The 11,967-nt window shown below is 43.1% G+C and overlaps 1 protein-coding gene across 1 annotated transcript; it reads right to left on the bottom strand.

The window, feature by feature from the left end:
* Positions 1-9,230: 9,230 nt before the first annotated feature.
* Positions 9,231-11,498, bottom strand: foxa2 (forkhead box A2). The gene is made up of 2 exons (XM_074692294.1): positions 11,418-11,498; positions 9,231-10,727 (listed from the first exon to the last, which is right to left on the bottom strand). Exons 1-2 carry the CDS (start codon positions 11,487-11,489, stop codon positions 9,552-9,554), a joined length of 1,248 nt encoding a protein of 415 aa, XP_074548395.1. The 5' UTR covers positions 11,490-11,498; the 3' UTR covers positions 9,231-9,551.
* Between the last annotated feature and the right edge of the window lie 469 nt (positions 11,499-11,967).

Here is an 11,967-nt window from a genome sequence, read left to right as displayed (position 1 = left end):
CATTTCATTCTGACTGGGGAAGATTGCTCTCAGGGCCAGTGAGCAAACAGTCCAGAAAAGAGCCAGCTATCTCCTGCCGTTCCCAGGAGAACTAGCATTTTTATTTCAGCTCCAAGCTGTCAAAGGATTGGAGAGTTTATGTCAGGATCCTGAATTAATTGCTTTAAGCCTTGAGGCCGACGCCGGCGTTTTTATCACCAAATGTTCGGTAAAATGTTTCCTAGCAAATTATTCAGCCCCCACCCCAACCACCGCCTCTTTCACTCGCCAAACATTTGGTATTGGATACATACAGAATGACTTTCTGCAACACAAATGATGTGTTTAGTTGTTCTGACAGCACAGTGGTGTGAATAGTGATGGGCTATAGCACGGCTGTCAAGGATTTGGTGGAATGAAGGCAAACAGCAAACTTTTGTGTGGGTGTTTTTTTTTCTCCTTCTCTCCAGGACGGTGGGCGCACGAGCCAAGCTTGGCAATAAAAAGAGTAAGCTTACAGATGCCTCAATAAACCATAGCTGTTCAGACATTTGGTGGACCGAGCTTTAAAGGCTCCAAACTGTCCTCTGAACTGCCAAAGTGTCTTCAGAACCGTCTGTCATCCTCACATCCGGCCCATACTTCTGCTTACTTAGGAAGTATACACAGTAAATCATACTTGTGGGTCTGCAGGACTCTTAGATAAAAATACAAACTATCAATCCAGTTACCTTTAAATGGACACTAATATCTGGTGATTTATAGCAGTGAATGCATCATCTCTTAAAGTGACCATCACACTCTTGATGCAGTTAATCACTTTCCTATACAGTTTGTCACTCTCAATCATGCCATTTATCCCATGCAGTAATTCTTTTTTTCCACAAAGAAAACTGCTGCAAACATAATGATGTTGGCATATCCGGATGTTGTGTTTTCCTTCTCTGTTGGCTCCTGTAAGGACGAGCCAAAGACAACACAGGACAGGGCGCTCCAGCAGCTCCAGTCGTCAGAGCCACACACCAATAACTGAACCTGGAGCCACCATCTGGACTTTGCTTTTCTTCACACAAATGCATCTGACAGCAGAGTGGACCATCGTATTTGCATCAAAAAAGCATTAGCAATAATTCTCCATGCCGCATGATACTGTGCTATTTGTATAAATAAGCTCTTTGACAAACTACCTGTCACTCACAGAGCTCCTGTCACAATAAGTCAAGGAGGTGGTCCCTCAGAGCTGCGTTATGATAGGGAGACGTTTCCAAAAATATGCATCCACTTTGCACAGGAATGTTTTGCATACGAAGGGAAGGCAGTGGGAAATTTGCATCGCTGCGTACAGTACACAAAACTGTCTCCAACACTTTGACCTCAAACAAAGTTTGGCTGTAACAAGTCTGAACTCCCAGCTACTTTAACTGTAACTAAGGCCGCCTTACCTCTGCCTTTCAGTCCACTTCCTGTTGGACACTTCAAGATAAGAGCACCCCACCTTTGACTTATAAATCTGCCAGTTGTCTCCTTAATCTAAGAGGACATGAAGTGACAAACGTGTTGACGTTTCTGTCAGCGTCAAGCAGGCAAGGGTTAAATAGTGTGTATCAGGGGACTACTCTGCAGAGGGGGAAACATGCAGGCTTCATCCTTCACCGTAATCTGTTCAACAGCCCTGTGGACACCTCCCAGCTTTCCTCAATCCTTCGGCCGAGCACCCGCCTCTCCATGATAAATAACCCAGCCATTTAAGCGGGATTAAATTGGGGATTAATTTGATTCGAGTCAGGGTATGGGAATTCATTAGCAGGCTGACAGTGCCACTATACATGGGGGGAATTTAATTTGAATTCCCCCAAGGGAAGCACTATGGGGCATTGTTGAAATGGAGGTCTTAAAGACAAGGGGGATATTGTTCCGCACTTTAGATTTGGACACTTGTAAGGTGGGGATTTATTGCTGCTGATGGGTTGTTATCAAATTGAGAGCTGCAATGCAGTTAGGTGACAGTGTCCTGAAATGATCAGGCTCTGCTGGAAGGAGAGACACGTCCACCCAGGCCCAGCATCGTCTGTCTGACACAGGTCAGGAATAGTTCTTGACAGCGCGGATGAACACCCAGGGTTTCCGTCCCACTCATATGGTATTAAAATGAACACATTATTTGAATGTCAGTGATTCTCATGAATGTTGAAATGGCATCTATCGCCACCACTTTCGACAAGCTGAGTGGTGTAAAGTAAAGGCATTAAATTCAACTCAGACACAGATTATAGAATTCACCCCTGCAGAACACCATCCTGCCATTCTCTAAATTGGACAAGTCCCATTGTAAGAGCCTATCACAGTGCACATGTCTGCATGGGAGAACATATGCAGGACAAAATATTCCGTAGTTTGTTATTCCGAGGACGGCACTGGGGGCACACGGGCTTGTTTGCCTTTGCTGGGAGAGGAGATTGGATTGGGGGTTTAAATGAATCGCTGGCGCACCACGTTTATAGGTTTCATTAACTTTTAATGAGTTGGTTGTCCTTCGCTGTGATTGGCTGGCAAGACTCTGCTTTCACTTCCTGGAACTGGAGCTGAGGGGGGAAGTGGGGAGATGATTGCAGCATGTTGGCGCCCATGTTATGGCCATGTGCTGCTGAATGTGCCACATTTGGTGGAAATGGGTCAGAAAATTGGAAATGTTGTGGTTCGTTTCCAAAGGAGAAGCCCCAGATATCCATCAGAACTGGCAAGTGCTGAATCAGAAATCTGGAGGTGTTCAGTCTCCAGGGGAATAAAGGCACCTTGGCAGATCAATCACAGCCAGCCAAGCAGGCATCCCTTTACCACAGCTGACTGACATATCGTTTTATGGTCGCTTTGCCAACAAGGTTTGATCTTGAATACAGGCAGGCGTGACACCCGGGGGGACAACCCTGCAGAATCAGAAGCATGAAAGCAAGCATGCACGCTGATGTTTCCAGCAGTCAACTCATGCAATGCCTAACCTCATATTGGAGCATCTTTAATCCCCTTTCAATATGTTTCTGCTTGGTTGATCACACATCTTTTAACTTGCATGACGGGGGGTTTCTGTACACTCTCTCCTCAAGGAGCTAATCCCCTCCTCCAGTGTGCGGCTGAGCCTCACTCCAGCACTTCTGAGAAACAAAGGCCTCTGCCTGTCATCTACGTTTTATCTCCATCACACTGACCCAAGATGGAAAGATCTGCCCTCACGTATTTACAGTGGCTCCATCACACTTCATTTTCAGTCAAAACCTTGATTGGTTTCGTAAGGTGGGGACTGTCTCCTCTTCTGCGAGGACGTGATGACAAAGTGGTGTTGGAATACTTCACAATGATAAACAGTGACCATCCATCCATCCACTCCCAGGCGCATAAAAGCAGCAGGCTGGTGAGAGGCACCCCGTCCTGGCCTGAATGGATTGCCTTTAGGTCAGTGCACGTCCCACCAGCTGCTGCCTCACAGTGCTCAATGGACATTGTTAGTGGACCTCTCTCCTTCTCTCCTTCTCTCCTTCTTTCCTCTCCTCTTGCTTTCAGGACATGAAGGATCCTACACTGGAATGTCACACAGTGGTGTCAGAAGAGTGCGGACACATCACAGTCTGCGGCCGCATTCTCACCCTGTCCATCCAGCCATATCTGCCACTCTCTCTTAAACACACACACACACACACACACACACACACACACACACACACACACACACACACACACACACACACACACACACACACACACACACACCTCTTCTTTCCATTACAACAGAACCTCAGACTCACCTCCACACACCAAGACTTCACAGCATTTTTCGTTACAGTGACTGAGAAAACATGTCAATATTTTAAAAGTGAGAAAAGCAGGAGTCATTTTGTCATGTGAACAGCATGTAGGTAAATAAGATGATGACAGTGTATTGTTTTTCATATGTACGCTCTCAACAGCAGAAAAAGAGACAAAGAATCTATTTTTGATCTGTTTAAAAACTAGGTTTGAATCTTTTAGATCAACCACTCATTTCAACCAGAATTATGTGAATAAATTGCACAATTTTCAATTGCTGACAACTTTGAATTAGATTTAATAATAATAGTAATAAAAAATCCTACACATCACTTGTAAATAAAGGCTGACACAGTGAAGGAATTCAGTTTAAGCCTCAGAAAAGCCCAGAGTAGTATATGTAATAGTAAAGATGTTTGGTAGACATCCCTCTTAGTTTCTCTACTTTAATAAAATATTTTTAGAGAGATTTTGTATACAAAAAATAATATTAATAATGAATGGTGTGATTTCAGCCTGTTTAACACACATAGAGACACTAAATCTTCTGTGTGCAAACTTAAAAACAGGGTTAGAGTTTGGTTTCTGTGGCTCTTTGCACGGTGACAGTTTTTCTTTGGTTATAAAGCCGGCAGTGGTACTGCAACAATTAATGGTGTGTTTTATCTGAAATTACAGAGAAAATATTTGTCACTATTAATTATTGTTATCATTAATTATAATCATTTTCTCTAGGAATCTTCTAGCATCATGATCAAAGTGCATCAGTGAATTTATTTATAAATGAAACATAGCACAACTTACTATGAAAACTTTGACAGCCAAATTTGCATTACCTAGGAATTTTTAAAAGTGGCAACATTAGGCCTATTTAACATTTAAACTGAAAATCAAAATATTATGAATGCTCAAAAAAATCAATTTACCTCTGGTATAAATTGCTGACGACGATTTAATGATAACACGGAACGGCATTAGGCTATTTCGGTTGTTAGAGCCTAATATTCAATATAGATGTTTAAAAAATAAGGGTACAATTTTTCTAAGTCCATGTTTCTCTCTCTTTGCAGTAATGCAGTTTGGCAAAAGAGGCAAATAAAAGACAGTTTGGTGGGCTCAATTTTCTCTCTTTTCTGTGTTATAAATATTATAGCCTGATAATGAACTGCGCTGCAGAGAGCGTACGAGGCTGCACGGTTACGCACTGAGAGACGCATGGTTGCAGGCCGGGCCGGGCCAGACTGGGCCGGGCCGCCCGCCGAGAAACCATGGGTGGCTTTGAGTTTTGACTTTGTGGTCCTTTAATATACTGAGGGACTGCAGTTAGCCTTGCTAAGATATGGGATTAGGAGTATTTCTGGTGAAAGAGGAGTTAAGTCGGGCTAGTGACGGTCCCTCCCCTGCAAAAGGCTGAGACAGAATTACAGCTTGTTGGACCGGTGTCCCGTCGTCACCATGGAGACAGATCTACTTGGGTGTTCCAGTCCGCGGGCTTCAGCGTGGAGCCCAAAGGTGCGGCAAGCGCGCTTACACCATCTAACCCCATAAAATAACGATACACACGATTGATGCGCAGATATAAAGGCTCGAGAGCTGATTGATGGAGAGCTCTTTGGTTCATGACAGATGTTGCTGCTCGTCCTCCTGGCAGGATGTTTAATCTTGATTTATCTCTTTCTCAGTTGTTGTGACTATTCTTGATTTCCCTATCTATGCATTAAAATTAGGTACGTCCCATGCTGCAATTCGGTCCTTAACGCGCTTCATTTATTTATGGTCTGTAGGTGAGCGTCGTTTTTAGACGAATATTAATATTGTCAAAATAAAGGCCCAAACTCGGCTCAGCATTTAAATGCACAGCTTCGAAGAAAATACCAGACTTTGGAGGTCTGGATCAAAAGGTTGCATTTGAGGGAAAAGGAAATAGCATACATATCAATATCAAAAGATCTAAGACTGTTATTTATTTCCAGTGTAATAGGCTATGTCTAATAAAATGTTTTTTTTTGTCTTAAAATAATTTAATTTTTTGTCCATGCTTCATTTCAATATTTTTATTGCTATCCATCTTGTGTCAGACTGACTAACTGAAGGTATTTGGAGAATAACCAGCAGTCAGAGAAGACAGCTGCTCAGATACGTTTCGACGCATTGTTACTCTCTAACAGAAGAAGTCCGATTTCAGGCCCAAATAAAGAAATATGCTAATATAACCACAAGAAAAAATGCAGAGAAATTAGGTTAGCAGGGTAAAAAGGATCAACAGGCTGGACCTGCCTTTATCCAGTTGCTATAACAACAGATGTGTCGGTCTGCGATGGTTTCTTCCATCCTCGGGAAAAAAACCTGCGCAAAGTTAGAAAGGAGAAGGTGCCGAGATGTGGCCTCGGCGCACTTTTGTCCGCCAGTACAGATTGAGGTTGGCTACCTTTGAACCGACCAAGCTCCAAAAGGCCATTCTCATCTGAGCGCGCTGGAGAGGGCTTGACTCGGTTTATCCCGCCTACAAAGGAGCGGATCAGAGCCGTGCCGGGATGCAAGTGTTTAATGTTGGCTGACGGATATTTTGGAGAGCTCTGCATCCATCTGCTTAAGATTCAGGAGAGGTCCCTCAAATTTTTACATTATTATTATTATTATTATTATTATTATTATTATTATTATTATTATTATTATGCTGTTCTTCCCCTTCCAGTAATGCATTTGTCTAAATTATGCTTTTATGACTTTCGGTTCAACCATAATTCATTTTTACAAGCTTGTCATTATAATCAATAACATTCATTCTACATATTTTATTTATATATTCAATTATAGCAGATTGAAATAACCAGTTAAAAATAAACTCGTTCTTTTGCACTCCTAAAAGCAATAGCAGGCTCGGTGCTGCAGCAAAACTCTCGACACTGATATCCATCACCAGCACACTGCAAAAAATAACACCCTCCAAAATGTGACACCCATGGAATTTCTTATTCCCCTGTTTATCCAGTTTCGTCTGCTTGTCTTGTATGATTAACATGAAATTTCCTGGATTTTAGTTGTAATTTAATTGAGAGCCCATGACTGTTAGAAGATTTTTAAAGAGATTATCAGCCTCCTTCATAATCCTCCTCACTCTTTTATAAGTTACTTATAAAACTGCACCAGCAGTGCCAGATCCCGTCAGTGACTTTTTATTCTGTCTTTGCAGAGCAGGATCTCCCTCCATCACACAACTCAAAGACAGAAACTTGCAGCAGCCTCCATCAGACATCCTGCAGATCCCCTCAGCTTTGCACCACCCTGTCGTGAAATCCAATACGTCTTCTTTCTCATGAATTTAGGATATCAGCCTCTGCCACCACCACCACCGCCACCACAACCCCCCTCCTTAAGCAATGGCCGGGAACATCGATCAAAACACCCTCTCTTTCCAATAAAGAGTAAAGATTTTTCAAAAAAGCAGCGAGGTTTAGAAAAGAAAAGCTTCATACCTGTGCAAAATAACCGGAGCATGTTGTTGGCAAGCCGCACAGGAGCCCATTGTAGAAGCTCGCCTTCTGCCTTCTGCAAAGGGCTCCAGACATCACGGCATTTATTTGAGCTCAAACTCTGTCACTGTTGACTTTAGCACAAAGCAAAGATTTCACTGCCCCGCTAGTTAAAAAAATGATTATTTTACAGAGATATCGATCAGCGTGCTATAAAAAAATCAGCTTAGCATTATATGTCTAAAATGAATAGAACGAAATTTAATGTCTGTGTAAATTTACAGAGCTGCAGCGTCCTATTCAAAGTTTACACTTGTGCAATTTGGTTTGTGTGTGTACTCTCCCTATATGTGGGCATAGCCTCCACTCTATTGTTTACTGCCTTTGTTTATTCGCAGATCACGCTGTTTAAAGTACGATCTGTAAAGAGGGTCTGGAGAATAAACGCACACTTTAGGCCCTACGTGTTCAGAAGGCGAAGGGGTGTCGTTCGGTTCTGAGGGGAGCAGAAACATCCCCTGGCCTTGGATTTGAGCTCAGCAGGAAAGGAGCAGGCAGCAGGATGAGGGGTTTTCTTTCTGGGGGGGTCGTTTCATTTGGACAACTGGTCTATCTTATCTAACAAGAGGGGAGGGTCCAACTACTTTAAAAATAGGGGGTAGACAATGGACCCCCAGATTGAGGGGAGAGAAGTTAGAGCATCACATTCAGGCTGCTCTGTTCCCAAATCAGCCCCCTTTTCCACCAACTATTCTCCTGCGCAGCGGGAGGCTGTTTTATGTGACAATGACACTTAATCTTATTCACTCATCTAACTTTTGCTGTGTGTGTGAGAGAGAGAAAGTGTGTGTATTGGTAGCTATAGTGTGTGTACGGGGAGACCAACCTAGGTGAGTGGCAGGCAGTCACGGTGTTTGACTGACAGTGCTAGATAGGGTGGAATCATGATGTGTCTGTGAGAGTGTGTGGGAATTTAAATAGCTTATTTTACGCATGATTATTATTGGATCAAATCTTTGTAAGTGCACAGACTTGCAGCAGATAAATATGTTAGAAATACAAGTGCAAGAAAGTGACTAAAATCTGTAAGTCTTTACATAAAGTGCATGGTGAAAGTTGTAATCAGTATTCTCACATTGCAGCCACACTGAGTGTGTTTTTTGAATTTTCTCAGTAAGGCCTACTTTCTGTCAAAAATCCTTCCGCGCTCTTCTCCAAAGTTGTTCTGTTCTTCAGTCAAACATATTAAATCTTTGCTAATTTGTTGGATATGTTTTTCCATCAATAATATGTCAATTTGTGTTTGGGATTAATAAGCGTGTGTGTGTTTTGTTTGCATGCTCCCGCAGACAAATTGAGAGCATTGTGCACAATATTGCTCGGCAAAGCTATTAATCCCTGCTGAAAAACACGCGCCTCGTAATGAACAGCACGCGGGGATGAGGATCATTTTTTTTTTTGGAATATTAAAAATCTAAAAATAATTTTACAACTTGTACGTACAATAAAAGAGAAAAAAAATCATTTAGGTGATGTTGGGAAATTGCAACGAGACATAGCCTATATATGTAGGTATATGTTTTTGGGGGAAATAGTCCCTGGTTGCTGGATTACCTACCGTGTTGCATACTTTACATAAAATAAAATCACTGATTTTTTTTTCGTAATCCCTATTGCTAGTATGTATTTAGACATTTTTACTACAGCCTTTTTTATGCTGAATTTAAGCATTATAGTTAAATTGTAGTCCACCATCCAGGACATAATGAGACGTGTGTTCCCTCGATTTCATTCAATGAATAATAATAATAATAATAATAATAATAATAATAATAATAATAATAATAATAATAATAATAATAATAAACACCGTCATATTCAGAAAGCAAAACCAATAACACTTTAATATAGATTCTGTTCTTGTCACTACAAGAATACACATGTACAAGCCATAAATAGAATTACACAAATGATTGAAGAAATCCTGTGAGGCATTTAAATGCATGTAGGAATCCAGAAATGCAGATGTGGAATATTTTACAGCAACTTGTTGTTGGTCTTTGGGTCCATTCCTGAAGCCGACTTCTGAACAGATCTCGTCACATTATCGTTACTTTTTATTATTATTAATATTATTATTAACATCCTCATAAAATAATTATGCTACGAACAAACTCGACAACTAAACGGTGGCAAACGTCAAAAATATCTGAAATACATATTGTACACAAACTCTATATTTTTTTTTACAAATGTACAAATTGCAGGGAGAGAAAGTCCACAGCGGATAGGGAGGAGAGTTTATGAGGAGTTCATGATCGGCCGGGAATACACGCCTTGGTAATAAGTCGTGTCGGGTATGGAGGAAGAATCCAGACCGGCTTTACCCGCCATGGAGCCCATGGAAAGTGCCCCAGCCATGGGAGAGCCATAGCCGGAGTAGTGCATCACCTGTTCATAAGTCTTTAAGTCCATTTTGTGATGCTGCTGCTCTGATGACATGAGGTTATTTATGGAGAACGGGTGGTTGAAGGAGTAGTGGTGCTCCGGCTTCAGGTGCGCTTCGTGCGCGAGGACCGAGTGATGCTGGGACATGAGGTGCTGCCCCTGCGAGACCGGGGAAGGGGCGGCGTGCTCGGGGCTCAGGGCCTGGCCCGCCTTCATATCCGATAGGGAACGTTTGTGCTCACCGGAGGATGAGTTGGAGTGCGGGGACTCGTTGCCGTTGCAGCTCTCGGAGCTGCTGTTGGAGGAGCCGCCGTCTCCGCCTTTACGACCGGAGTCCTTCATGGTCTTCTTATCGCATTTGAAGCGCTTCTGCCTCCGCAGGTAGCAGCCGTTCTCAAACATGTTCCCAGAGTCCGGGTGGAGAGTCCAAAAGGAACCTTTGCCTGGTTTATCCGGAGACCTGGGTACTTTGAGGAAACAGTCATTGAAGGACAGAGAGTGGCGGATGGAGTTCTGCCAGCGCTGCTGGTTCTGCCGGTAAAAAGGGAAGAGGTCCATTATCCATTGGTAGATCTCGGCCAAAGTCAGCATCTTGCTGGGGGACTGCTGGATCGCCATGGTAATGAGCGAGATATAGGAGTACGGTGGTTTGGCGTGGGTGTAGCTCCTGCGGTAGGTCTTGGGGTCTCTGGACCTGTTAATGTTGGACTGTCCATAGATAGGGCTCATGGCGTTCATGTTGGTGTAGGATGTTAGCGCGTTCATAGACGCGGGCTGGGCCGTCATGGGGCTCATGCTGGGGCTGAGCGCTGCGCTCATGGCCGTCATGCCTGCTGCGCCCATGCCGTTCATGGCTCCGGTGCCCGGTGACATGCCGGTCATGGAGGGGCTCATACCAGTGTTGACGTACGACATGTTCATGGAGTTGGCCGTCATGTTGGCGGTGGTGTTCATGCCGGACATGCTCATGTAGGTGTTCATAGAGTTCATTCCCAGGCCCGTATTCATGTTGCCAACAGTGGTGTAACACTGTCAGGAGGGAGAGAGGTGATCATCAGTGAGATGGCACAAAGTGTGACAATGGGAAATAAGATCAGCTGTAATAACTGAACACAGAGAATCTGTGTTCAGAGTTTCAACATTTAAATATCGTGAATACAGAGAGGATTATAATAACTTTCACTTCATTACGCAAACGGCGTCTCGAGTAAAAATAATCACAGCATTCTACTCTTGAGTGACATGGTTAAAATAATGAAGAATAACTGTTCAGATGTGTACGACAATGCATTAAGTGGCACAGCTTTGTCTGGAAAAAATTAGTAAAACATTCTGTTAAAATGTAAAGTGTCAGTGCTGACACTTTGTGTCTGCTCTCACACTAAACAGCGACTGAAGCCCAAATATTTGAATCCATCTCCAAAAAGAAAAAAAAAATCAAACAGCTCAGGTGTTTGTCGAGTGAAGACAAGACGGAAAATAATGTGATTAAGCAAAGATACCTATAGATTTATGAAATTATAATCCGGCTAAAAGTTTCCCCCCTTACATGTCAAGCAACTTTGTTAGGTTAGTGCGCTGCGTGGAGATGGGGGAGGATTTGGAGGCGCCTCAAGTCAATATTTGATCACAAAGTTAATATTATCTCAGGGCTAATATTGAGTTGTATAAAATGGGATCGGCTTTAGACAGAAAAAAATATATATTTAAGGTACCCACCTCGGGCTCTCCGTAGTAGGTGCTCCAGTCGGTGTGTTCGTGTCCTTCCATTTTAACTGCTCCGAGCATCATGGAGGACTTTTACAAAGCGTCTCCCAGCAGAGGAAAAGCCGAAAGTGTCTCTAATAGCAGTTGACTGGGGACCACTGAGTGTATGCGGGTCGTCGGTGTGTCCCTTCGTCGAGGACTGGCGCATGTGTGTCTTATGGAGGCAGCCGTGAGATGTGTCTGTCAGTGACTGGAGTTGAAATGACGCTCCGTGCTGCCTGTTAACGCTGTGATATAGCTCTGTGCGCTAGGCAAGCCTCCAATCCCTACTTCTACGCCTTGGGCCCTATTTGAATAATCTCCTCGCACCTAGGCGTGAGACTCCTCAGGCTCCCCTCCCCCCAGCCCCAATTGTACACCTGCACTGAGTGAAAAGAACAGTTTCTTATGAAAAGCTTCATTATAAACTAAGCTTATTGTATTTTGGCTGAGTCAAAAAGAGCCATAAAAGGAATGTTTGGCGCTCTTCCTTAGTGTGCTTTTCATTACGCACATCCTGCAA

This window comes from Halichoeres trimaculatus, unplaced genomic scaffold (assembly GCF_033239565.1).
Source record: "Halichoeres trimaculatus isolate MK-OKI-2021-1 unplaced genomic scaffold, fHalTri1.1 fHalTri1_scaffold_17, whole genome shotgun sequence".
In the NCBI taxonomy this organism is placed as follows: Eukaryota; Metazoa; Chordata; class Actinopteri; order Labriformes; family Labridae; genus Halichoeres; species Halichoeres trimaculatus.
This window is presented reverse-complemented; position numbering and strand designations above follow the sequence as displayed.